This window comes from Aethina tumida, chromosome 4, assembly GCF_024364675.1.
Source record: "Aethina tumida isolate Nest 87 chromosome 4, icAetTumi1.1, whole genome shotgun sequence".
NCBI classification, from domain to species: Eukaryota; Metazoa; Arthropoda; class Insecta; order Coleoptera; family Nitidulidae; genus Aethina; species Aethina tumida.
In genome coordinates this window covers 3,202,424-3,230,411 of record NC_065438.1, presented here as the reverse complement: position 1 = coordinate 3,230,411, position 27,988 = coordinate 3,202,424, and the positions used below count along the sequence as shown (strand labels likewise).

The window sequence follows — 27,988 nt, the reverse complement described above, 5'->3', positions numbered from 1 at the left end:
ATGTAGCACAACGGAGGTGTTACGGTCACGAATGGAAATGTCTGGATGGCGGCTGTATAGACCAAATCCTCCGTTGCAATGGCCGTTTAGATTGTCTTGACGCGTCCGACGAAGTTAACTGTACTTGTTCGGCCGACGAGTTTCGATGCAACGACGGCTCTTGCATACCTTTAGCACAAAAATGCAATAACTACGGCGACTGTCCGCACAGCGAGGACGAAGAAGGTTGTCCCGGTTAGTTGAAATTGTCCTTCTTCACTTACTCAGTTATTATTGTGGTCTCTGCCGTCTCTTCCTTTTCCTTATGTGTTTCTTCCGCCTGTTCATCTTTCGCTCTACTATCGCATCGTTACAAATCATGCTCTATTTTTGAACAACTCCGCTCTATGAGTCTAAATCTGCGTCATTCGGAACTGCGTTTAATGAACAGCAACATTGCAAATTACGTAAATTCACTGAACTATTATATATTTTGTAAATTTCAGACAAAATACGCGATGATTAAATAAATAAATGACCATTGTTAATTAGAAATATTTATGTAGGTATTATACAAAATTGTCCTGGCACGTTCTGCAATGGGCAATGTTATCCGGACTGTCAGTGTCCAAATTTAAACTGCTTTATACCATGCGTAATACCATGCCAAACACAAATTAATTTATGCGATCCACGATGTCTGAGTGGATGTATTTGTCCACCGGCACCTGTCGGTAAGTAATTAAAAACTTTTATACAACTTGTAAATATATTATCTACATATTGCCCATAAGTATATAAAGAATTAAGACACATATAATGTACATAAGTTGGCACAAACTTAAGTAGTAACACACAGCACATTAGTAATTAAAAAAAATAATAATAAAAGAAGTACTGCATGTGGCATGTTAGGAGGAATGACTATAGAAAGACAAGCTGTACATAACAGCACCCCAAAACTTCCCACAACACCTATGACTAATATAAATAAACCGAGTCCACTTGCATCTTGATGATGAGACTGCGGAATGGAAACAAGCCCGTTGACTAAACAGCATGGACAAAAAAAAATGATTCGGCTGTGTCATAAAGGTTATTCAATTTACGTCTAGGTCCGTCTCGTTGTTCTGACGACCAGTTTGAGTGCTATGGAGGCATCTGCATCATGGGATACAAAAGGTGTAACGGGCACATTGATTGTCCAACGGGCGAAGACGAGCACGATTGTCTTCCACCGGTGTCTGGTAGGGAATCTACGATCGTTTTTGGGGGTTGATAAATTTTCAGGCCGGGAACTTTTCAAAATTCATCAATTTTATTTCCAATGTCTCTTTACATAAATATGTGGCTGAAAATTTATTAATTGTTGATATTTCAAGATTTATTTGCATATTGGGCACTTTCTGATGTATTGATCCATTGGTGTATGGAAACAGAAAAGAGGATCGAGTTTAGAAGAAGTTTTTCTTCTTGTTAAAAGACACTTTCTCATGTACTGATTCATTCTTATATGGGAAGAAACAAGGAAAAAGAAGTTTTTCTTCTTGTAAAAGACACATTATAATATATGGGTTCATTGTTGTATCAAAAGAGAATAAAAGATTGGTTTGAAAAAAGTTTTTCTCCTCGTCAAAAGACACTTTCTAATGTATTGATCCATTGTTTTATGGAAACAAAAATGATAAACTAGTTAGGAAGAAGTTTTTCTTCTCATTAAAAGACACTTTCAAATGTACTGATCCATTGTTGTGTGTAAACAATATAAATCTAGTTTTAAAGAAGTTTTTCTTCTTGTTAAAAGACACTTTCTCATGTACTGATTCATTCTTGTATGGGAAGAAACAAGGAAAAAGAAGTTTTTCTTCTTGTAAAAGACACATTATAATATATGGGTTCATTGTTGTATCAAAAGAGAATAAAAGATTGGTTTGAAAGAAGTTTTCCTCCTCGTTAAAAGACACTTTCTTATGTATTGATCCATTGTTTAAAAAAAAATGAATAGTATGGAAGAAGTTTTCCTTCTCATTAAAAAACACTTTCAAATGTACTGATCCATTGTTGTGTGGAAGCAAAATAAATCTAGTTTTAAAGAAGTTTTTCTTCTTGTTAAAAGACACTTTCTCATGTATTGATTCATTATTGTATGGGGAGAAACAAGGAAAAAGAAGTTTTTCTCCTTGTTAAAAGACACTTTATAATATATGGGTTCATTGTTGTATCAAAAGAGAATAAAAGATTGGTTTGAAAGAAGTTTTTCTTCTCTTTAAAAGTCACTTTCTAATGGATTGATCCATTGTTGTATGGAAACAAGAATGATGATGATGATCTAGTTTGGAAGAAGTTTTTATTCTTGTTAAAAGACACTTTCTAATGTATGGGTTCATTTTTGTATCAAAAGAGAAAAGCAGATTGGTTTGTAAGAAGTTTTTGTCCTCGTTAAAAGACAATTTTTAATGTATTAATCCATTGTTGTGTGGAAACAAAATAGATCTAGTTTTAAAGAAGTTTTTCTTCTTGTTAAAAGACACTTTCTAATGTATTGATAATTTGTTGAATGGAAACAAAAATGATAATCTAGTTTAGAAGAAGTTTTTCTCTTGTGAAAGACACTTTCTAATGTATGGGTTCTTTGTTGTGTCAAAAGAGAAAAGAAGATTGGTTTGAAAGAAGTCCTCGTTAAAAGACACTTTCTAATGTATTAATCCATTGTTGTATGGAAACAAAAATGATAATCTAGTTTGGAAGAAGTTTTCCTTCTCATTAAAAAACACTTTCAAATATACTGATCCATTGTTGTGTGGAACAAAAAAATCTAGTTTTAAACAAGTTTTTCTTGTTGTTAAAAGACACTTTCTCATATATTGATTAATTATTGTATGGACAGAAAGAAGAAGAAAAAAGTTTTTCTTTGTATGGAAACAAGAATGATAATCTAGTATAGAAGACGTTTTTCTTCTTGTTAAAAGACACTTTCTAATGTATGGCTTCATTGTTGTATCAAAAGAGAAAAGATGATTGGTTTAAAAGAAGTTTTTCTTCTCATTAAAATACACTTTTTAATGTATTAATCCATTGTTGTGTGGAAACAAAATAGATCTAGTTTCAAAAAAGTTTTTCATCTTGTTAAAAGATACTTTCTAATGTATTGATAATTTGTTGAATGGAAACAAAAATGATTATCTAGTTTGGAAGAAGTTTTTTCTTGTGAAAGACACTTTCTAATGTATGGGTTCTTTGTTGTGTCAAAAGAGAAAAGAAGATTAATTTCAAAGAAGTTTTTCTTCTCATTAAAAGACACTTTCTAATGTGTTGATCCATTGTTTTATGGAAACAAAAATGATAATCTAGTTTGGAAGAAATTTTTCTTCTTGTTAAAAGACACTTTCTAATGTTTGGGTTCATTGTTGTATCAAAAGAGAAAAGATGATTGGTTTAAAAGAAGTTTTTTTCTCGTTAAAAGACACTTTCTAATGTATGGGTTCATTGTTGTATCAAAAGAGAAAAGAAGTTTGATTTGAAAGAAGTTTTTCTTCTTGTTAAAAGACTCTTCTAATGTATTAGTTCATTGTAGTATGAAAATAAAAAAGAAGATCTAGTTTGAAAGAAATTTTTCTACTTATTAAAATACACTTTCTAACGTCTAATCATTCTGTGAGTAAACAATTATTCAAAGGCAGACTATTATAAAAAAATAAAAGATAGCTTCATTTTGAAACTGAATTTGACAATCTAATACTGAAGTGTGTTTCTCAAGCAAAGCATTAATAAAAAAATAATTTCGTATGATTTGGTTTGTACGATAAAGGAATAACGCATAATAACAAAAAAATAACTTATTTTATGATTTATTTAACATTCTAAACTAGTAACAATTTAACATAATCAAATTTTCAGCTGTGTTCACATAAGTAAGTAATGAACTAATGCGTTGACTTCTTGTTTGAATTCCGTCCTTCCGCCAAATAATGGAGGTGTTAAGAGTTTGTACTTTCAGAGTCCTGTTCGGACAAGCAGATTCGCTGCAACACCGGACATTGCGTTGACGGTGAACGTTGCGACGGAATAATCGATTGTCCCGATGATTCGGACGAACGCAATTGTACGCAATGTGCCCAATTCGATTTTAAATGCGACGACAAAACGTGCATCAACGAACACTTGCGTTGCGACGGGCAAAGAGATTGTCCCGATGGATCTGACGAGAGGGACTGCGGTACGTTGTGGTTTTGCTTTTATGGATTGACATTTTCTGCTCTTCTTTTAAAATTCTCTTCTATCGATTTATGTGTTTCAACTTGTTGAAATGACAATTTTTGGTTGTTGATGCAGCGGGTTGTCCTGGTGACCAGTTCAGCTGCGACGGATCATGTTTGGACAGGCAAAGAGTGTGTGATGGTTACGTAGATTGCTCTGACAAAAGTGATGAAACCAACTGCGACAGTACGTCAACAAATAAATCTTTTAACCACATTAATAATGATTTTCTGGGTTGTCTTTTCAAATATTATACTCTATCGTAGTGTTTGATATTCTTCTTAATATGTTTTCAGCCTTATTAACGATTTAACAAAGGCTTTATTGGATTTGACTTTATCTTAACTTCTTAATGTATATACAAACATATCTCTCGATCCACTTACATGTGCCACTCTTTTAGGGGTAACCTGCCTAAGCAGTGAATTCTTATGTCATAATAATTTTACCTGCATAAGTCAATCAAGCCTTTGTGATGGAAACCCAGATTGCCCAGACGGCTCAGATGAAAGTCCTTCCCAATGTAGTACGTACCAAAGTTTTACAAAACTTCCTTATCCTCTTATTATGACGCAACATTAAAAAACTAAGCCTTGGGTGTCTTTGCCATTTACATTTTTCTTAAGAACTGCACTTACAACACTTAGTGGTTCACCAAACAAAAGTCAAAGCGGACTGAGTAGGTATTATAAAAGGGATAAGCTTTTAAAAAATGAATGAATTTAGAAAACATAGGGCATGATAAAAAAACAATAATGCTGCTGTCTTTGCTTATTTAATCTTAATGGGTGCCTTTGGAAAGTGTTTTCTAGGTAAAGTGACTTAAGTCACTTGCACTACTTGTTTGCCTCTTCCAATATTTACATTTTTATGTTGATCTAGGTGGATGTGCCTCAGATGAATTCGAATGTGAACCAAACGTTTGTATTCCTTCTGACAGGGTATGTAACAATTTTCCCGATTGTCAGAATGAACTAGACGAAAAACTATGTGGTAAGTAAGTGACCATCATGATTGAACATGATTTAGTCATTAATTTAATTTACAGGATGTGAGTCAGATGAGTTCCGTTGTGGAAACAAATGCGTTTCAAACAGCAAGAAGTGCGACGGACGAAATGATTGCGATGACGGTTTCGATGAAAGTGATTGTCCAGGTAGATAAATTTCCATGTTAATTACTTACTTGTTCAGCTATAAAAACTGCTAAAACATTATATTAGTGCTGGTGTATTATAAACGTTTAATATTGTTATCATCCAACCAGCAAGTTCTGTATAAAAATGCATGCTTTCATATTTTTCAGTTCAATGTAAGGAAAATGAGTTTAGGTGTGATGATGATAAAAAATGCATCAATTTAAGTCAAATTTGCGATGGTATAAATGACTGTCTCGACGAAACAGATGAGCGTCATCCAACATGTAGTATGTTTTTTATTTACTATTTTTAACTAAATAAAAATTTTCCAAAAATTGGTATAGATTCAAGGTCAGTGTGCATCTACTGACATCGATTTCTAACTAGGAATACTTCGTCTATTCCGCTTCTTCTGTGTGTGACGGACAACTTTTTGGAAAGAAACTCATTAGGTCCTAGTTAGTGATCAAAATTGAATCTGTATATTAATCTACGGGTTATTTTATAGAAAATTTGTGGAAATTAATGCGTTACCTATTGTGTTAATTTAGAACTATGCACAGGATTGACATTGATTTCAATAAAAAATATGTATTTATTCATTGAGGAAACCTTTAAAATAATCTTGCGCATGGCTCTATCTTAGTTATTCCTAAACTCCATACTATACTCCATTCAAACTAGGTACAGAGTAACATAAACAGATTTAATTAATTAAAGAACATTTTATTATTTATTTTTAAGTACAACCCTGTCAACAATTTGTACTGTGCGAGAATAACGCATAACTATTGTTTACTTAACTCCGTACCTTATATGAATACACTATAAACAGCATAATCACTAACTAGAGCTGCGCCACACCATCATTAAGGTGATTTTTTTCCTTAAGTATTTGAACAATTCGATTGAATTGATTGTAGTAAACCACCCCTTCAGTACGTACGTCTGAATCACACGAGGCACAACTCAACTATGACATTCAACCAACAAAATGTATGGCTGTGGTTGCTTTGCATCGTACACCATTATATTAATTGTAGCTTGTCAGCCTCATGAACGCAAATGTAACATGTATTGATCAAAGAAAGATTTGTAGTGGAACATTAGATTGTAAAGGTGGTTCAGACAAAAGTCAATGTATTATGTTTATTATTGTACTTTATATGGTTTTAATTGTTGAAATCGTCAGCTAATGATCTATTTAAATCAACCATAATTTTTTGGGCAGTACTAATAATTTAGAAAAACCGTTGTTTTTAAATTAACAAACTAACCAGTGCTTTTTTTGATTTCATTTTTATATCAGTTGCAGCTTGTCAGTCATATGAAAACAGATGTAATGACAGAGTAACATGTGTTGATCAAAGGAGGTGGTGTGATGGAAACAGGGATTGTCCTGATGGTTCAGATGAAGTGCACTGTAGTACGTTTACTTATTTTGATATTATATTTCTTTCTGAAAGTATTTTCTTAACATTTCAATTGAACTAACAAAGTATTCTTTGTTACTTTTTAATTTAGATAACTCTTTAACAAAATCCTATTACATTTTTTTAAATTATATGGAGTAAAAATGTAATTTGATTGACAATTATTAGATTTCTAAAATAGCACTTCATATTTTCATCCTCAAATCTTCTTCAGTCAATTTACTATATTAACACATTCATAGTGGTTCAACTAACAAGAGCTATGCTTTCTTCATATCACATATGATTACATTAGTTGCAGCTTGCCAGCCTCATGAAATCAGGTGTAATGACAATTTAACTTGTGTTGATCAAAGAAGGCTTTGCGATGGAACTTGGGACTGTTTTGATGGTTCTGATGAACGCCATTGTAGTATGTTCATTTTATTTTTTATATTTTTTATACCTAAACATTTAGCACAGTCGTTTAGAAAAATTCTACTGGTAAAAAAAATCTAATTTCTTCTAATTTACCATATTTCTTTACTATTTTACTTTCCATAATTCTGAAACTTGCCTTAAAATACAGCTAATATCATAAATGCTCAACTGCCAATGTTAGTTGTAGCTTGCCACTTCATGAATTAAAGTTTAATAATAATGTAACGTGTGGATCAAAGAGGAGTTTGTGATGGAAGACTTGTCCAGATTGTTTCATTTATTATATTTCTCTATAATTTTGAGTAAAAGTTTACCAATTGAATTAAATAATATAAAGTAAAAAAATTTCCACATAAGTATTACAACATTAGGTTCTGAAATCATAAACTTTTTCATATCTAACATTGGTTTGTAGGGGCAAACCCATTCTACTAACTTCCAACAGACTAAAAGGTTTCATTTGCTTTATTTAACATCACATCAGTTGCAGCTTGCCAGCATTATGAAATCAGGTGTAATGACAATCTAACATGTGTTGATCAAAGAAGGCTTTGTGATGGAACTTGGGACTGCCCTGATGGTTTTGATGAAAGCCAGTGTAGTATGTTCATTTGAATTTTTATATGTTTTATGCCTAAATAGTTAGCAAAGTCCTTTAGAAAAATTCTACTGGTATAAAAAATCTGTTTTTCTTCTAATTTACCCTATTTCTTTACAATGTTACTTTCCATAATTATAAAACTTGCCCTAAAACAAGCTAATATCGTAAATGCTCAACTGCCAAAGTTAATTGAAGCTTGCCAACCTCATGAATTAGTTTAGTAATAATATAACATGTGGATCAAAGAAGAGTTTGAGATGGAAGACTTGATGGTCAAGATGGTTTAGGTGAAATTCAGTGTACTAGCATCATTTATTATATTTCTTTATAATTTTGTGAAAAAATTTGACAATTGAATTAAATAATATAAAGTAAAAAAAGTCCCACATAAGTATTACAACATTAAGTACTGAAATCATGAACTTTTTCATATCTAACATTGGTTTGTAGGGGCAAACCCATTCTACTAACTTCCAACAGACTAAAAGGTTTCACTTGCTTTATTTAACATCATATAAATTGCAGCTTGCCAGCCTCATGAAATCAGGTGTAATGACAATCTAACATGTGTTGATCAAAGAAGGCTTTGTGATGGAACTTGGGACTGCCCTGATGGTTCTGATGAACGCCAATGTAGTATGTTTAGTTTATTTTTATATCTATACGTATTTTAATATGCCCAATAAATTTATTATGGTCTTTATTTTTACACTTAAAACTGAAACCAAAATGACATCCTGAATGTATTAACTAACAGATTAATTTATTCTATTTTTTTTGGTATCATACTGTGCCAACTATATAAATACAGATATAATATACATTACAGAAAAGCGGTTCATATGCATTTATAAATTGTGTCCCTATTAACAATTTATAAAGTTATCACTTATTTTCTCATTTGTACTAATAAACTAAATGATTGTTTCCTTATTTTCATACCATTCTATTAGTTGCAGCTTGCCAACCTGATCAATTCAGGTGCAATGACAATGTAACATGCATTGATCAAAGAAGGGTTTGTGACATAAGACGCGATTGTCCAGACGGTTCAGATGAATTATATTGTAGTAGGTTTAATTTTATTTACTTAATTTTATCAAAATTATAACCATCCAAAGTTTCCTTGGTTTCACATAAACCATCGTATCAATTCCAGGTTGCCAAAGTAACGAATTTAAATGCAATGATAACACGTGTATCGATGAAAGAAGAACTTGTGACGGAAATCGAGATTGTCCAGATGGTTCAGACGAAAATCTTCCTCATTGTCGTATGTTTCATTTAATATTAAACCCTTAAGCATCAGCTCCATTTATGTTTTAATTAATTAATAAAGTACCAGTTTGGCAAACATAAAATGTAAATGGGGTGCCACTAATTAACTAAATATTGAATTAACAAATGAAACAAAGAAACACTGTTTATGTTACATACAACAAACAAGGTGCAATAACACACGTCATTCATTTCATGTAGATGGTACTGGCCTGATTATATGTCATCACATGTAGCGTATATTGTACCAAAAGCGTTTGATCCATCTGAATCTCGACAGAGACACGACGTACGATAGAGACAGTAAGTCTCCCACTACCGGACTGTCTCCGTCTCTCTCTAGATTCAGACGTGGCCAAACCTTTTTCCCATTATATGTAGTACTATGTATAATAATAAAATGATGAGATAATGTTAAAAACAAAAATTTTGTGTTCGGTCGTATGGGTCAGGGATTTGCGCCGAGCCTGATTGGTTCCAGTGTGCAGACGGGGCCTGTATTGCTGTAAGTCTGCGATGTGACAATTTCTACGACTGCAGAGATTTCTCTGACGAACAAAACTGCTTCTTCGGTTAGAAATATATTTATGTTGTTATATTTTTATTATTGTTCGAGATCTATGTGTTGTAGCCGTTTATTAAATAGATTTGTAGATGGTAATTGATACAGAATATTTTAGTATTCGTGTAGACAATTTACATTACATGAGTAGGTGTGTTGTAGGTTCATATGAGTGATTATTTCCTGCGAGAATTACGTAAATTATTATGTCTTTTGTTAATTTTAGCATGGATTTATTTATACATCATCATAATTAATAAATAATATTGTTAAACTTAATAGAAATATTTACCATTGTCATTTGTTCCAACAATAATAATAACTTGGAACAAAACTGTAGTGTAACAAATTTATTTTTAGTAAAAATTTAATTTATTGCACTCCTTGAGTTAGTTAATTATATGTTCCATTATAAAAGTTTTAGTTGGAAATGCACGTTTAATGCACCTTGTATTTTTTCATTTGCATTACTTTACGTTTCATTTATTAATTTAATTAATTTTAGTTTAGTAGAGTGGTGTAGAAACAGTTCGAGTGTCTAGAACTAGTACAGTACTCAGTTTTAAGAAGTACATGTATATTAATTCTGCGACTAAATGTTACTTTTTGAACACTCAAATGAAATGATGTAATGTTTAATTAATAATTGAAATTTGGCTGTTCAATTGCCTCATGGAGTCGTAGAAAAGTTGAATAACAATCAAGAGATTGACCCACAGCCAGTCCACTTAAAAAACTATCGAATTGTATCTTCCGTAGGTCCCTCCTGCAAATACGACGAGTTCACCTGCCGCAACGGCGTCCAGTGCATCCCCCAAAGGGACGTCTGCAACGGTCGCGTCGACTGCACTGACCACTCCGACGAAGAAAACTGCGGTACGTAAATTTATCCATGTTTAATAATATCAAAAACTCCGGGAGTTTTATTGTAAAACTGTTCGCAACAAAATGATCATTTAGGTCAAACATTCCGTTGTGGTCCTGGCGAATTTCGATGTGAAAACGGGCCATGTATAAGGGAGGAAATGAGGTGTGATGGCAAAGTGGACTGTCCACTTGACTCTAGCGATGAACTCGATTGCAGTAAGTCTGCAGGACGTGTGATGAAGTGGTGGACACTAAAATAATAACGATTAACGTTAATAATTAGTCGGGGGTCTAATTAGAGAATCGATTGATAAATATGCATGAACTATTTATTACTTTATTCGCCTACTTTACTCCATCTCCAAATTTATTATTGTTTTATTGTACTTTAATAACAAAACATTTAGGGGCGACTTTGAAGCTACACAAATCTATTTGATGAATGAAGTTTCTGGAAGTAGGACATGCTACAAATTACTAAAAAAACTGTGTTAGTAACACTACATAATAAACAGTTTGATAATTTCTTACTGACATATAATTTTTGACTAAGTAAAACATTAGAATATATAATGTAAAATATTAAAATCAATACATTGACTATATTTTTCCAGTGTGACATGATTGATTACTAACTATTGACTTCATTAACTATGATTAAGTTAGGTTTTTTAAATACATCCAATGGAAATTAATTAATTTTTATAATGTGGTTTCCTGATAAACTGGAAAAGGAACATCCTCCATAAAAACCCTCAAATTTGGACGTTGAACCTGATTTCCAGATTTTAACTAATAAAAAACCTAACTTCTAATCATCCTCTTGAACTTTCAGCCATTTCAAATTTACTAAATTTACTTTTTATATTTTAGATCGGGTTGATACCTCCCTTAATCTGAAGACATATCCATCCACACAGGAAATCAAAGAAAGTAAGTTTTGTTAAGTTATCATTTCTTCCTGTTTGTTGAACTTTGTTTGTACTTAATCCAATTTTGTTGTGTCATGTGTATAATTAATTATTTTTGTTGTTGTTGCCACGGAGCAGATATTTATAAGCTTGGTGAGTAAAATTATTAGAATTGCCGGCTTGAGCGAGACATCATCATGCTATTTCATGTATTATTGGACTAATCAACGATACATTTATTGCAATAATTATCATGTGGTGACAGATTATTAAAACTATCATAATCTTTCACTTCCGAAACCACTTTGAAGGTGAACAATTTTATAGTTGCTGCCTCTTGGTTTATTCCATCTTTACATGGGTTTAAAAATTAAATATCACATTGATTAATAATTATAATCAAGGTAATCAAGTCACAATAATACCAAACTATTTTCTAAGAAATGGATATCATCGAAAGGAGCCCTCGCCCTCATAATTCACTCTCACATCGTGTGGTTTGACTATTAATTATAACAACACCGATGTAAATACCCCTGCATGGAACCACAAACTTACATCTTTCCTCCACTAATCCAAATTGTCTTTAGATCGCGAGGTCGTCTTCCAATGTCGTGACGAAGGAATGGAAAGAGCCAGAGTCAAATGGATGAGGGACAACAATAGACCTCTTCCACCTGGTTCCAGAGACAACAACGGCAGACTGGAGATCCCCAACATCCGCGTGGAACACGCCGGCATCTACATCTGTCAAGCTGTCGGGTACCCTCCAAACACTCCAGGAGCCCAAATCTCTGTAACACTGCACGTTGACAAGTGTAAGTTGAATTGGTATTAGAATGAAAAAGGATTAACCTCTGGTCCTTTTAGGGTCTCCACCACCACCACCACCAGTTCCTGCTTGTCAACCACATGAAGCAACCTGTGCAAACGGCCAATGCATCGATAAATCCTTGGTGTGCAATGACAAGTTCGATTGCGCAGACGGCTCAGACGAAAACAGATGCAGTACGTACTTAAATAACTCATTAAACTTTAATCCCCACTTTAATCTATTGTCCTCCCAACAGATGACTACTGCGAACCAAATGAATTCAGCTGCGGTAACAAGAAGTGTGTACTGAAGACCTGGAGGTGTGATGGAGATGACGACTGTGGCGACGGCTCCGATGAGCAAAACTGCGGTACCACCCCACCAGGTTCTGTCTGCCAATACCATCAATTCACCTGCATGTCCAACAACCAGTGTGTCCCCAAGGGGTACCACTGTGATAATGAGAGAGACTGCATCGACGGCAGCGACGAAATTGGTTGCGGTAAGTGATTGGTACGTCCTCCTGTGATTTCAGGCTATTTTACGCTTTAATTCCTCCAGCAAAACCGGTAATTTCACAACCACCCCCGCCCATGGTGACCCTAGTAGCAGGAGAGACCTTCCAAGTGAAGTGCACAGCTGTGGGAGTACCCGTGCCGGAAATAGTGTGGCGCTTGAACTGGGGCCACATCCCATCAAAGTGCACCTACACAAACGACAACGGCTTCAGCATTCTGACGTGCCCCGACGTACAAGTCACTGATCAAGGTGCATACTCCTGCGAAGCCATCAACAGCAAAGGATCCACATTCGCCATTCCCGACACCATTCTAATCGTCACAGTCACGTCCGTGTGCAGACCTGGTTATTTCAACGTGGCCGCCACTCAGGAGTCCGAATGCATCAAGTGCTTCTGCTTTGGACAGACCACCGCTTGTACCTCCGCCGATTTGTACATCTATCAGCTGCAACCTCCTTTCACCATTTTGAACACTTTAGGTGTACGAGTTGATCCTAGGACAAGTACTGTGGAGATTCGAGACGAGCCCATTTATAGAGGTGCCAGGCCAGACGTCAACGTCATTGACCGCAATGGCGTTCAAGTAGTTCTACCCTCTAATGTACAGCTAAATCAGGACAACGTGTATCCTTACTTTGCCATGCCGGAGAACTACCACGGTGATCAACTGAAAAGTTATGGTGGTTATCTGAGGTACAAGGTTGAACACAGAAATGGGGGTTATCCAACTGTTGGGCCTGATGTTATTTTGTCTGGCAATGGCTACACTCTTTTGTACGAGTCGGAGAGGACGCCACAGCCCAACACGCAAACTGAAATGTCAGTTAGGTTCTTCGAAGGAGACTGGGTTATAAGGCACGACAATGGACTTAGACAGACGGCCACCAGGGAAGAAATTATGATGGCTTTGGCCGACGTTGACAACATCTTAATAAAATTATTGTACAACGAAGGTCCCTTGGACACCACCATCAGGAACATTGAAATGGACACCGCTGACAGTAGAGACCGTGGCCTGGGTGCTGCCAGCTATGTTGAACAATGTAGTTGCCCCGCTGGATATACCGGGACCTCCTGTGAGGTCAGTACTTAGTAATCATTTAATAATCAATCAAATTATTAACACTAATCATTGATGCAGAAATGTGCCAGTGGATACGTACGATCAAAGAACGGCCCCTGGCTAGGACAGTGCGTCCCAAGGAGACACGAAGAGTGCAGACCTGGCGAATTCGGTGATCCATCCAGAGGCATCCCATGCGAACCTTGTCCTTGCCCTTACACCAACCCCAGCCAACAGTACGTATAAACACAAGTTTATAGTCTTAGGTACTAACGTGTCATTTCAGATTTGCTCGTACTTGTTCGTTGCACCCTGACGGCAACGTGGTTTGTGACTGTCAACCAGGGTACATGGGAAGGAGATGTGAACAATGCGCCGTTGGATACACCGGCAACCCCCTACACGGCAGTCCCTGCGAACCTGAACCAACAAGAAACTGCAGTGTTGGAGCTTCCCATGAAGACAACGGAAACTGTATTTGCAAGGTACTACTTAATTGAATTTGTTTGAACCTGACACGTATATCCATGAATTTGCTTTCTAATTTATTGAATGTTTTTCATGCATCTTAAATAAAGTAAGTAAAATGCCCCCCAAAACTTTAGATTAATACATTAAGTGGTGACCTATTAACTAACGTTAAATATTTCCAGCAATTCACAACTGGACCAACTTGTTCACAATGTAAGGAAAACGCATTCCATCTGAGTGCCGAAAACCAACACGGCTGCATCCGTTGCTTCTGCAGTGGAATCACCAACCAATGCTCAAGCTCATCCTGGTACAGAGACAGAGTAAGAATGCCAATTAAATTCAAACAACTCAATCACTAAATTAATGTTAATTTGCAGATATTCACCACCTTCCACTCCAACATTCAGAGCTTCCAATTGATCGATATAAGTCGCAGAGAATCCCCCATCAACCCCCACTTATCACTGGGTTCAAACCAAATCACCTACAATGCATTCCACCCCGGAAGTATCTACTATTGGTCGCTCCCCTCTCGTTATTTGGGAGACAAAGTCACTGCTTACGGTGGAAAACTGCGTTACACGTTAACACACACTCCGATACCCGGTGGTAGTTCGAAGAATTCCGCCTCCGACGTCGAAATCTACGTAAGCTAAAAGCCTTAAAATACACTTACTTGTATGTAATTAATTTATTCGTAGGCTAACAATATGAATCTGAGGTACTACTCTCGGGAACAACCGAATCCAACCAACCAACCGCAGTCATTTGAAGTACCTTTATTGGAGCAGTACTGGCAACGTACTGATGGCCAGCCAGCTGATCGTGAGCATTTGCTTATGGCCCTGTCTGATATATCGGCCATTTATATCAAGGCTACTTACTTCACAAACACAAGAGAAGCTTCGTAAGTACCTTTTAAGTTCCACTCTTGTTACTTGTTAGAACAGGACTCATACTTTGTTAGTCAGTCAAAGATATAATAATGAATTTCTAACGTCTGTATTTATTAATTATATAAAATAGTATAACATGTATAAATATAATGATAGACAAAATCATACTGCTACGAACCAATAGGGAGCCCATAAATTTTTTGAACAAGTCCATGTAAGTTTCCTCCTTTCGAACCCCAAACAGGGACATTATTTCTGGAATGTAGTCCAAGGCCACATCTTTCAAAGCCGGGAAGCAACGAAGCAAAAGCGAAGTAAAAACAGTTATATAAATCAAACCAGACAGTATAATTCTTGTAAAGGTTAACTGGTAAATCCCTCTTTGAGGGTCATTGTTATATACCACTGGTCGGCCTTCTACATTGATGAATTCAGCTCCTTGAGGCATCGTTTTGTATATATATATATGTATGTGTATAAATTGTAAATTACAATGAGTATGTTAAATGACAATTTTGAATTTATAACAGTAATACAATACTGGTTTCCCTGGCAACCTATTAAAAATATTAATTCATTGTTACAGATTGATTGAGGTATCACTGGATATAGCACGTGAAAAGAACACTGGATTAGAAAGGGCTTATGCTGTGGAGGAGTGTCACTGCCCACGTGGATACAAGGGTTTGTCTTGCGAGGACTGTGATTTTGGATACACCAGGGTCGAGGAAGGTCTTTACTTCGGTCTTTGTGAACCATGCAAGTGTAACGGTCACTCCAACGAGTGCGACCCGGAGACTGGCGAGTGCAAGGTACAAATCCAGTTACATTTTATTATTACATACAATAATTTTTGTTGTAAATCCAGAACTGCCGTGACAACACCTGGGGAGAGTTCTGCGAACTGTGCCTGGATGGATATGAAAGAGATTCGTCGGGCAATTGTGTATCATCACGTGGACAAGAACTTTGCAGCTGCAGCCACGAAGGCTCGTTATCGAATGAATGTGTCCGTGGTAGATGCAGATGCAAGGTAACATTTTAACTCAAAAAAATGTTTGGAATTAATAACTGGAAACCGATTATTGTAGAGCAATGTGGTAGGAAACAATTGTGATAGATGTCGTGAAGGTACTTTCGGTTTGAACGCCAATAACGCTGACGGATGCGAAGCATGTTGGTGCTCTGGTATTGAAACGTTCTGTTCATCGAGCAGCTACTACGTTGAACAAATCCCCAGTCAAATCATCGACAGCTCCACCCATGGATTCAGACTAACTGATCAGTAGGTGTTCATTAAAAAACTATCAACCTGTACTTATCTATTTTTTTTTTACTATTTAGGACTATGACACAACACATTGACAGTAACTTCCTGCTGAACTCCTCCATTAACCAAATTGGCTACCGTTTCAACCCAAGCGACCGCACCACATGGTACTGGGCCTTGCCAGCCATATTCACCGGCAACCAAATCCGGTCTTATGGAGGCAAACTCGAATTCACCCAAGAGTACAGAGAACGTCCAGGCTCTGGCTACTACGAGGATCGTGATATCATAATCAACGGACGTGGCCTCACCTTATACTGGAGCAACCCGAGGATCCATCAAGGCCGTGTATCGGTCACGCTTGCCCCCGAATCCAATTGGCAACGCATTGATCACTATCGTCCAACTCCAGCTTCTAGGGAGGATATTTTGACCGTGCTATCTGATGTCAACTCGATTTTGATCAGAGCATCTTTGGCCTCAGAGACTGACACGTCTTTCATCAGCGACATTACTTTGGACACGGCTGTAGAACAGGTCACTGATCAAGGCATTGCTACAAGGTAAGCAAAGAAGGCAATTTGATGGCGGTCTTTTAACTACGAAAACATTTTTATAGAGTGGAAACTTGTCGCTGTCCAGAAGGATATTCGGGCACATCTTGTGAGTCTTGCGCCTCAGGCTTCTATAGAGACACAAACGACTACAGTGTGCGCACGTTCGGCTCCTGCAAAAGATGTCCTTGCAACAACAATGAGCAAAGCTGCAATTTAGGTACTGATGGAAGGGTCGAGTGTCATTGCAAACCTGGATACACTGGATACAATTGCCAGTCCACAGATGGTAAGACGTCTTGTAAATTTAACATCTTGTCCAAAATGTGATCCCAGTTTTTTTTAAATCTTTGGACAAGTTTTTTGCATGATGCATGGATGTATTGATTGATAGCAGTACCAAAGTAACAACTAAAACTGGAGTGTCATATTTCAATTCAGTGCTAAGAATAATTCTAGTTTAAGTTGCACTTTAACGTTAACAATTTAGGTAAAAATAAAACAGTATACACATGTAAAGTCAGTTGGTCGATAAACATCCTCAAGCATCATCAACCAAGTCAAGTAATGTTCAAATCTGCAAGTAATTTTATATATTTTAAAGCTCCCATAGATTTGAGGCCGCATGTCGCTGTTCATCCTATCGGAAGTAAAGTAACTTTCACTTGTTCATTCTCTGGTGAATACTATTATATAATTGAGCCCTGGCAAGCTAGTCTTCCGGTCTCGAGAACGCACAATGGCTCGACCGAAGTACTTTTTGACGTGGAAGTCAAACATTGTAAAGTCACAGTAGTATGTTCCGTTTACTTTATTAATGGAACATTGTTCAGAAAACTTACCGCAGATTTATATCCAGGTTTGAGACAAAATATAAATGTATATATCGCTTAAAATAGTACTATCCGTTATTGTTCGTCGTATCTGTGTTGTTGTACTTGTCTCCTTTTGTATACTGTTTCAGTATTCAACATTTGTAATGTACTTTTAAGTACTCGACTTACTGATACCAAAACTAAGGCTTGCCTTAGTTCTATTTATAGTACCTAATTATCTAATTATTTTATTGAATAATATTGAACTAAGGTGAGTTTAGTATTTGCTTTATCAAAAATTTAATAAACCTCAGTGTGCCATTATTTAACGAACCTGAATACTATTATTAAATTACTTTTTGTAGATCTGTATCATAACAAATATGGTAGTATCAATCTAACACTGTTTTATATAACTAGTAACACCAAATTATTAATTTTGTGTTGTGATTTATATTGCACGCATAATAAAAATAAGATAATAACGTATTAACCAAAATTTGACTAGACAATCCATCTTAATTATTTGTATAATGCCATCATGTATTTATATGTTTAGGTCCAGAAACTCCTCCACCATACACAGTTAGACCTGATCCCTTACCTCCAACTATTGAAGTTACCATCACCACCCCCGAAATTGATATATATGAAGTTGGAAGCACCGTAAGGTACAACTGTAGTGCAAGGTCCCTACAGTCACCAAGGGTAAGTTTATTCCTTGCCATTCTTAGGGTGATTCTATTTAAAGTTGTTGTAGACTGTTAAAATACAATGGTCCAAGGACTATGGATCATTGCCAGACCGTGCCATTGATGATGGACATGGCATGCTGATCATTGACAACTTGAGGGAGTCCGACTCTGGAACTTACACCTGCGAGGCTCAAGATGGATACAGTGTCATGTTGAAACATGTGAACTTGAATGTCGGAGGTAAGTTTATTAGTTATTAATCAGAAACTTTTAGTATTGATAACTTATTTTGCACATGCTAGCCTTTTTGGCTACAGCAATTGGAAGGCCAGGTACTGTTACAAAAATAATTTTTGTATTTGTATAAATGATGAATTTATTATTATTATTATATTATAATTGTCCTCCTACGCAGTGTCCAATGGAAGACCCCCAGTCACAGACGTCCACAACAAGTTCGTGAAAGTCACCAAAGGACAAATGATCAGAGTTACCTGCGTGTCCCAGGGCTACCCCATTCCGGACATCCGCATCGAGCGAGTCGACAACGGACGCTTGGGCCGATACACCTTCGAAAACGGCGAGTTCCGCATCCAAGAGGCGGAACTCAGCGACGAAGGCACCTACAGGTGCATAGGATCCAACCGACTTGGCGAGACTGAGTCCCAATTTAAAATACAAGTCCAGGATGTACCCGGTAGGTTCGCCCAGGTTACGATCGAGCCTTCGTCGTTCAACGGACAGAGGGGCGACACGGTGGTACTGAGGTGCCGATCGGACGATGGTAGCCAGCAGGTTAGGTGGTTCAAAGAAAACGGACGGTTGCCGTACAATTCAAGGGAAGATGGAGATCAACTGATTATCATGAACGCTAGTCCTGAGGACTCCGGTATTTACACCTGCAAAATTACTACGTACTCCGGCATTTCTGGCTCACAATCCGTTAACGTGTACATCTCCCAAGGCCCAATGCAAGGGTAAGTTTTATCTTGAGGAAGTAAACAAGACTTTGCGTTACATATTGTTATTGTTACAACAGACAATTCCCAACGGCAAGTGTACAACCTGAACGTGTAACCGTTTATCAAGGAGAAACGATCTCGTTGGACTGCAGAACCACCGGCGTACCAGCACCTATAGTTAAGTGGAGCAAACTTAATGATCAGTTTGGACCTGGTACTGAACAAATTGGTTCCACTTTATACATCAGAAATTCCAGAGTTCAAGACATGGGTACTTACATGTGTACTGCCACTAATGACATGGGTCTTTCCCAGGCCTACAGTCTTGTAGAAATCAACCGTAAGTCAAAATTTTATTAATATTATGCTGTAATTTATTGTAATTTTCTATCCAGGACTCGAAGTACCGGTGATATCAATTTACCCCACGTCCACCGTCATTATAAACGAAGGCAACAGTTACACCATCCAGTGTAGCATCACAGCTGGAATACCAACACCTGAAGTCACCTGGAGCAGAAACGATGGACAACCTCTAAGTTCCAACCTTGAGCAAATGCAAGGTGGAACCCTAAGGTAATATATCCCCCTCAGTTTTATCGTAAAATAGTTTTAACACCCCCTTTATTCAGGTTTACTCAAACAACCGTACGTGACGCTGGTGATTATGTGTGTAACGCCAGAAACGAAGCAGGTCAAGCTTCAGCCACAGCCCACGTCACAGTTTACACCGTGCCAGAGGTACAAGTTTATCCCAGCGAAGAAATTGTGAAGAGATACGTCAATGACCAACTGGTGTTGCAATGTACTGGATACGGTACTCCAAAACCAAGCGTTTCCTGGCACAAACAGTCGGATTATCCGTATTCGTAAGCTTTGAATCAACCAATGTTATACTTCAAATTGATTTGTCTGTTGTAGATTAAGTTCTGCGGAGTCTGCAGGATCTAACACTGCAGTACAAGAATTCAACAGATTAAGGACGGAAGATGCAGGTACTTATGTATGTACGGCTCGCAGTGCTGGAGGACAAACTCAAAAGATAGTACGCTTGGTAGTAGATGAAAAGCCAGCAAGAGGTGATATCACAGGTTAGTGTCAAGTCACGTGTAAATATCAAGTCACACAACACACAAACGTGCTTTGGAACAAATTGGAACATTTACATAATTTTCGTTAAGAAGTAACTACTTATGTAGTACTGTCACACCTATGAGGGGGTGGAGGAATGACTCTGATCAATTCAGAACTATGGTCCGTATGTGGACATTTTAGAAAGTTGTGTAAATATCCCATATCACAAAATTAAAAAATGGTGTGTGTCGTTTAATTAAAATAATATTGACTAATTATATGTTTTGTTTTGTTTCATTTGTTTTAACAACTAACTTGGGAATAGGTCACCGTGGTAAGTAACTAAATCATTTTAACAAATCCTATTTACCAACTTAATTTTAACACCAATTTGTATTCCATTTAAATACATATTTGTCAGAAATAACCAATCACCAATTTTTAGGTGAAGATGCAACAATTGGAAGTCCTGACATACCATGGAAGCAATTACCAACATACTCTGAGAAGTTCACCGCCCCTGTTGGTACTAAAGCAGAGCTAATATGTCGCGTTAACAACAAAGATGGTACATTTTAAAGGTGTTTATTCCTTTGAATTGTAATTAATGGTACGTTTTTTAGACAACGTCAAAGTTACTTGGGTTCGAAGCGACAATTCATCCTTACCAAGCCAAGCGTTCATTAAGAATGACGTCCTCTACATTGATAGAGTCGAACTGGCCAACGCCGGAGAATACAAATGCATCGGAACCAATCCTTGGACCGGCCAGATCCTCTTCAGTATAAACACTTTCTTGGAAGTAACTGGTGTGTTCACTTATACGTAAATTTTAAAATTATGCCAACTAAATAAATTTGTTTCTGTAGCACCTGCTCTTAGTATTAACTTGTCGCCTCCAAGCCAAGTGGTACGTCCTGGTCAAGACGCCTCAATCCAATGCACAGCAGTCGGTGAACAACCTATCCAAGTCTTCTGGACTCCAGTTAACAGAAGCATGCCAGCTTCAGTCACCACAAGAGACGGTTATATACAGTTCAGTAGGATACAGTTCAACGACGCCGGTACCTACATGTGTACCGCCAGGAACCGACTGGGAGAGGCCCATTCTGTTGCTGACGTCAAAGTTGTCGGTATGTAAACTTGTACAAATATTATAGAACAAAGCTCTAACTCACAAAATGAATTACAGACAACACCCAAAAACTGATAACCGCACAGAAGAGGCAAGTGGAAACAATGATCGGTACGACCACCACCATAAGATGTTTAACGCAAGAAGTGAACGCCCCTATCAACTGGTACAGAGAACACATGGACTTGCCCGCCAATTCCAGACAAAGCGGGGGCAACTTGGTCATCTACAACGTCCAACCTGAGGATGGCGGAAGGTACTTCTGCGAAGTCTTCACGCAGGGTACCTCCACCAGTGACTACACTGACCTCGTTGTTAACAGTAAGTAAACGCTTTTTAATAAGGGTACTTGTCTCTATACTGAGTCCCACACTACTCAGTATTTAAACATTTACCCCCCCTTGATACTTCAGGCATTTGTGTCAAAAGCAAATGCCAGTACTACCATAAGATAAACCGATTGAATTTAATGTGATCCAATCAATTAGAACAAGGAATAACATGTAAGGAAAACCAATATGTTTGCGGTACCCGAGAATGCGTGCCACGTAGTGCAGTCTGCGACAGCCGGAGAGACTGTAGAGACAACTCGGACGAAGAGTTCTGTTATATCAGGACACGACGTGGTTTGTTTTATTGTAGCTTCTTAATTTTTTTGTGTAGCTCTCCTCTATGTGGTCGCTCTTAAATAATACTTTCAGACCCTGGTAGTCGGTCCTTTTCGACGCTGACTTATGTGTTCTTGCCCAGATACTAAAGTAATCGTCGATTTTTTCTGTCCATACCATTATTTTATATAACGACAGTGAAGAGCAAGACATTAGCACTAATATCTGTAATTTTATTTCAATGTGAGGTCATAATTTTTAAAATGCTTTCTGTGTTGCATTTCATATGTCAGTAAGTAGATCTTACAGTATGGATTTTCAACTATGTATTTTTGCAGGATGGGTATTAGTTACATATTTTATGTAAATTAATAGAACATTCTTGCTATATGCTTCTATGTACACTAATTTTTTCATTTTAGGTATACATACATAATTAATAACAATTGTATAGTATGTGTAGCTTTATTGTGTTTTTCCAAATTACTTCAAACAATTATCATGTCTCTGGTAAATGATGATGTATTTGTTAAAATTATTTTAAAGCATACAACCTTTATTAAAAAAAAAAAATACAAAACCTACTCCATATTATATTTTTTGAAATACCTAGTAAACATTTAGTTTGGCTGAATTCTATTGGAAAAAGGTTGAAGGCTAAGGTACATTAGGTAGTTTCATAAAAATTATTTATTTATTATTGTGTAGACTTTAATGGAACTTGATGTATTGTTTTGTCACTATTGTTACTCTGTCAACATCAAATTTTATTTAATTCTACACAATAAACAATATTTTTGTATATATTTTCTTCATTCATCTTGTAGGTCATTATATATTATAAATAATATTTTTGTTAATTATTGTAAATTACTAAACTAACTATTAATTATTTCATTAAGTTGTCATTGCAATATTCAATTTTTTTAATTATTAATAGTTAGTTTAGTAGATATTGTATATATACATAATGTTGATTTTTATGTATAACTCCATAATACATTTAATCACCAACTGCTTTAAATTTTCCTGTCTTGTCATCGCTATTTTAAAATAATTTTGTGTTACTAATCCTTGAAACAATATTATTTTCAATTTACTGCCCAAAACACATTTATATTGTCCTACATATTTTGTAAATTGAAAATAATAATTTAAATTCAATTTGAGTGTTCACTTTTATGAATTGTTTGTAGGACCAGCAGTTGTAAACGCTCCAGTACCAGAATTATTCGTCACCCCAACAGAAGAGACCTACAGAACGGGAGACACCGTCGAATTCAATTGTCAAAGCAGCGAACCCGGTGTCATAACCACCTGGTCTAAGGCAGATGGTCGTTTCGCCAGCAACGTCCAAAGTCACGGTGGTTCCTTGAGGATCTACAACGTGCACCGCGACAACAGCGGCCTCTACAGATGCGAAGCAACTGGCCACCAAGGACCATACCATAAAGATCAATACTTGAACGTCATAGATGAGCACAGAGATGAACCAGTTATCGAAACCAAAACAGCCCCAAGAGGTAGCTCAATCATCTTAGAATGCAAACCTAACTTCCAAGGACCAATCTCGTACTTGTGGACGAAGCAGAACGGCAACCTTCCCAGCGACGTCGACATCTACAACGTAAGTTAACTAACTCCAACTGAGACTAAGGTTAATTCGAATTAATGTTACAGAGGTCCATCACTATTTACGACGTGAGCAGTGCTGACGCCGGCACCTACTTGTGTTCAGCTTCAAGCGGCAACAGAAATACTCAGAAACCCATCAAGTTGAGCGTCACCGGCATTGTCCCTTACTTCACCCAAGCACCCAACAGCTACATCGCCCTCCCCACATTAAACGACGCTTTCGTGCAGTTCACCATCGAGATATCATTCAAACCCGAGAACGGCCAAGGTATCATCCTGTACAACGGCCAACGCTACGGCGACTTCATCTCACTCACCTTGGTCAATGGTGTCCCTGAATTCAAATACAACTTGGGCTACAGCACGACCACCGTACGGGCAGAACGCCCAGTAGAAAACCAGCAATGGCACAACGTCAAGATCATCAGAAACAAAAGGAAGGTGTCCATGTACGTCGACGGTCTTGGCCCGTACATTGGAAACGCTGAAGGCAAGGTACTGGGATTGGATTTGGTGGAGAATCTGTTCCTGGGCGGAGTCCCAAGTCCCAACTCCATCAACCCTGAGGTCGGCATGTCCGCCGGCTTCGTGGGTTGCATCAGCCTCTTCAAGATCGGCCAGACCCACGTAGACATCTTAAAGGAAGCCATCGACAAAGTGGGAGTCACCTCGTGTGAGACCTGCGCAGAGAACAAGTGCCAGAACCAGGGAATGTGCCAGGAAGACTTGACCAAAGAAGGCTACATCTGTATCTGCCCTAAGGAGTTTAGCGGACCCGTTTGTAATAAGCCCAAAGGGGAAGCCTGCTCACCATGTAAGTTTTAAATGGTAAAGAATATTTTTGAACTTACTACAATTTATTCCAGATGCTTGCGGAAGCGGAAGATGCATAGACAACGAAAGGAGTTTCGAGTGCATGTGCCCTCTAGGATACGCCGGACAAAGATGCGAGCGCGAGATCAAAATTATGGAGCCAGCTTTCCGCAAAGGCTCATACATCGCCTACCCACCAACGAAGCTTAACCGAAGGCTGAAATTCACTCTAAAAATCAAACCTAAGACTCTTGACGATGGCCTGTTGCTTTACACCGCTGAAACCGAGGAAGGACACGGAGAATTCTTGAGTTTGGCTATCAAGGACAGACACTTGGAGATGAGATACGACGCAGGAAACGGTCCCACCGTGATCAGGCAGAAGGAAGAGTTGGTACCTAACCAGTGGGCTGTTTTGACAGCCAGTAGGACACCTTATGAAGGAAGATTGGTTGTGAACGGAGCGACACCTGTCATTGAAAAGACGCAAAATAGGAAGGTTTTAAATTTGTTGACGCCTGTTTATGTAGGTGGCTATGACAAGAGTCGCATGAGGCTTAATGAAGGCACTGGAGTTGAAACCGGATTCGAAGGATGTATCTCACAGGTAAACACTTGTATTGTATATAACTAGTTATACAGTATAACAACAAACAAAATTTCATATTCCAGATCAGCCTCTCTGGAATGAACTTAAATTTGATTCAAAGCGCCAACGACTCATCAAATGTGGAACAGTGCACAGAAGGAGACGACTTCGATAATAACTTGTATCCATCAAACACCAACTTTGATCAGACTGGTTGTTCCAGTAATCCTTGCTTACATGGTGACTGTTACCCACTTTCACCCATCGATTACCGTTGTTCTTGCAGACAAGGATACAGTGGTAAAAACTGTGACGTTCCTGAAAATACCTGCGCCAACTCACCCTGTAAAAATGGTGGATCATGCAGGGAAACGTCTACATCATTTGTGTGTGACTGCCCATTGGGCTACACCGGAAACCACTGCGAACAAAGTATGTTATTTTTAAACATTTTAAAAATTCATTGAACTCATTTACTTTTACAGCAATTATCCTGAAAAACGACGTCAGTTTCGATGGAACAGGCTATTTGGAATTTAACAAAGATTTGCTGCAAAATGAGGATGGCATTGACGAACAAGTCATTGCTCTAGAACTAACAACGAACCGCAGCACTGGCTTAATCTTCTGGTTCGGACAAAGACCCAATGAGGACGGACAAGGACAAGATTACGTGTCTTTAGCAAGTAAGTTTCAGCTAATTAACAAAGCTTAAGTATCCTATTATAATGTCTTTCATTTTCAGTCATCAACGGTTACTTGGAGTACAGCTACGACTTAGGGCAAGGTCCGGCGATAATCCGCAACGAAAGGGTGCGCGTGGACGACGGCAACAGACACACCGTCATCCTGAAGAGGCTGGGCAAACACGGCATCATGGACGTGGACCACGGCTCATCAGATGAAGGTGACTCGGAAGGTCTGACCAGCACGTTAAACGCCGAAGGCAACATTTATCTTGGAGGCACGCCCAACATCGCCTTAATGACGGCCAACAGGCTCAGCACAGGTTTCAGCGGCTGCATCCACGGATTCGAGCTGCAGGACACCAAGACCATCGACCTGGGGGAGAGGGCGATCAACGGTGTGAACGCCAAATCTTGTATGAGGTAATGAAACCGGACTAATTACTTATTTAAACGACCCAATGGGCTAAGATTAATTGATGTTTCTATTTCACGCTGCGCCAGACTGAAATGGATTCCGTCCTCATTAATTTTCAATTCCGATTCTGATCCGTTCGACGACTTTGTCGATCCTCCACCTGTAAATATCATTCATCCCAGACCATCCAGCAAAGCCTCATCCATTTACATTTCAGTTCATTTTTTGTTGTTTCTTAGGTTGTTGTGTTGTTAATATATTTCGCCAAGAAAATTTAGGTCAATAAGTAAAATAACATATCAGAAAGACTATTGTTTAATCTACTGTTACTTTTATTATGTTTAGTTATTTATTGAATCGTTCTAGATTATTGTTATATTGTTAAATATAAAATATATATATTTTATTACGTTTACATAACAGACTGATACATTTTTATATAGCGTACAAGTGGATTTAAGAAGCAGGTAACTAACCAAGTACTAAAACTTAAGTATTTTATAGTACTCTATACCGAAAACTAATTTTGTGTTTTTCTTTTGTTTGCAGTAATGGAGGGAATATCCAGGAAAATGATCTTATACACTAAAATTAGAATCATCTCTTGTAGTTAAGTTATCTCTAAGCGACCAGCTATGATTTTCTGCGTGATATTAAATAAAACTAAGCGAGGTATCAGCACAACTAGTTAGATAGTTAGTTATAAAATGTACGTAAATAAACGCCGTTTTATTTCGTATCCCGCAAGTTAGCTTCAGTGTTCATAATAGTTGTGTTCAATAAGTTAACAAAAGACGTAAAGTCAAGATTTATTTTTATATTAAGTTTCTAGGCCACTTTGGCCTATGCTTATAATATAGCTTTAATTTGCTTAAAAAAAACTATGTTTCAAACTGCCACTTTTATACTTGATTTTTATTATGTCATTTTTTTTAAATATTATTAACTATGTAAGAAACATTTCGTGCCATTATAGTTCTAGGCAAATTGATTAAGTATGTAAATCTGTGCTTATGCAAGCAATTTAAGGTCCAAATGTGAGTTAACTTCTGGAAATTTTATTCACTCGGTGCTACAATTTTATGTAAATTAATTTTCTCTTTAGTTATTGCCTTCAACATCTATTATATTAATTAATGTGATGGGATAAATTGAAACAAAAACGTATCAACAATGGTGATGATAATAATAAAATATGTATAAATTTTCAAAAAACATTTTTTAACAGTAGGTATTATTTACCTGTTTTAATACAATTTGCCAGAATATCCTTTGATGAAATGTATGTGCATCTCTCATTATGATACTTAGGTGATAAGAGGCATTTATACTTTTTTTGATGTATGTAAAATCATAATGTATATACCTACCACCATCTAAATCATAAATGCCTCTGATATGCATTATTTGTAATTAACATGTTAAACAATGCATTTTCAATAACTAAAGACAATAAATATTAAATACCATAAATATACACGTTGTATTCTTTAGATCCCCCTTTAACACCCCTTTAATATA

General features: G+C 37.1%; 1 protein-coding gene across 1 annotated transcript in view; it reads left to right on the top strand.

Annotated features, from left to right (window-relative positions):
- The window catches only part of LOC109607003 (basement membrane-specific heparan sulfate proteoglycan core protein), a 69,345-nt gene extending 41,401 nt beyond the window's left edge, over positions 1 to 27,944 (top strand). Inside the window, exons 7-56 of the mRNA XM_049966806.1 lie at positions 7 to 234; positions 3,977 to 4,195; positions 4,312 to 4,422; positions 4,640 to 4,762; positions 5,119 to 5,229; positions 5,285 to 5,392; positions 5,542 to 5,661; positions 6,684 to 6,800; positions 7,103 to 7,219; positions 7,712 to 7,828; positions 8,354 to 8,464; positions 8,782 to 8,898; positions 8,988 to 9,101; positions 10,428 to 10,544; positions 10,629 to 10,751; positions 11,409 to 11,468; positions 11,585 to 11,599; positions 12,037 to 12,264; positions 12,317 to 12,454; positions 12,517 to 12,762; positions 12,822 to 13,861; positions 13,922 to 14,079; positions 14,130 to 14,328; positions 14,497 to 14,637; positions 14,695 to 14,964; positions 15,019 to 15,224; positions 15,800 to 16,025; positions 16,082 to 16,246; positions 16,305 to 16,498; positions 16,558 to 17,046; positions 17,103 to 17,326; positions 18,412 to 18,560; positions 18,613 to 18,787; positions 18,963 to 19,524; positions 19,587 to 19,849; positions 19,905 to 20,085; positions 20,142 to 20,378; positions 20,431 to 20,600; positions 21,029 to 21,151; positions 21,207 to 21,392; positions 21,453 to 21,716; positions 21,776 to 22,039; positions 22,207 to 22,344; positions 23,523 to 23,953; positions 24,007 to 24,775; positions 24,828 to 25,381; positions 25,447 to 25,795; positions 25,849 to 26,049; positions 26,109 to 26,472; positions 27,017 to 27,944. Coding sequence (XP_049822763.1) covers positions 7 to 234; positions 3,977 to 4,195; positions 4,312 to 4,422; positions 4,640 to 4,762; positions 5,119 to 5,229; positions 5,285 to 5,392; positions 5,542 to 5,661; positions 6,684 to 6,800; positions 7,103 to 7,219; positions 7,712 to 7,828; positions 8,354 to 8,464; positions 8,782 to 8,898; positions 8,988 to 9,101; positions 10,428 to 10,544; positions 10,629 to 10,751; positions 11,409 to 11,468; positions 11,585 to 11,599; positions 12,037 to 12,264; positions 12,317 to 12,454; positions 12,517 to 12,762; positions 12,822 to 13,861; positions 13,922 to 14,079; positions 14,130 to 14,328; positions 14,497 to 14,637; positions 14,695 to 14,964; positions 15,019 to 15,224; positions 15,800 to 16,025; positions 16,082 to 16,246; positions 16,305 to 16,498; positions 16,558 to 17,046; positions 17,103 to 17,326; positions 18,412 to 18,560; positions 18,613 to 18,787; positions 18,963 to 19,524; positions 19,587 to 19,849; positions 19,905 to 20,085; positions 20,142 to 20,378; positions 20,431 to 20,600; positions 21,029 to 21,151; positions 21,207 to 21,392; positions 21,453 to 21,716; positions 21,776 to 22,039; positions 22,207 to 22,344; positions 23,523 to 23,953; positions 24,007 to 24,775; positions 24,828 to 25,381; positions 25,447 to 25,795; positions 25,849 to 26,049; positions 26,109 to 26,472; positions 27,017 to 27,056 — 11,372 coding nt within the window. The 3' untranslated portion in view covers positions 27,057 to 27,944. The remainder of the gene's footprint in view (positions 1 to 6; positions 235 to 3,976; positions 4,196 to 4,311; positions 4,423 to 4,639; positions 4,763 to 5,118; positions 5,230 to 5,284; positions 5,393 to 5,541; positions 5,662 to 6,683; positions 6,801 to 7,102; positions 7,220 to 7,711; positions 7,829 to 8,353; positions 8,465 to 8,781; positions 8,899 to 8,987; positions 9,102 to 10,427; positions 10,545 to 10,628; positions 10,752 to 11,408; positions 11,469 to 11,584; positions 11,600 to 12,036; positions 12,265 to 12,316; positions 12,455 to 12,516; positions 12,763 to 12,821; positions 13,862 to 13,921; positions 14,080 to 14,129; positions 14,329 to 14,496; positions 14,638 to 14,694; positions 14,965 to 15,018; positions 15,225 to 15,799; positions 16,026 to 16,081; positions 16,247 to 16,304; positions 16,499 to 16,557; positions 17,047 to 17,102; positions 17,327 to 18,411; positions 18,561 to 18,612; positions 18,788 to 18,962; positions 19,525 to 19,586; positions 19,850 to 19,904; positions 20,086 to 20,141; positions 20,379 to 20,430; positions 20,601 to 21,028; positions 21,152 to 21,206; positions 21,393 to 21,452; positions 21,717 to 21,775; positions 22,040 to 22,206; positions 22,345 to 23,522; positions 23,954 to 24,006; positions 24,776 to 24,827; positions 25,382 to 25,446; positions 25,796 to 25,848; positions 26,050 to 26,108; positions 26,473 to 27,016) is intronic.
- The last annotated feature ends 44 nt before the right edge of the window (positions 27,945 to 27,988 follow it).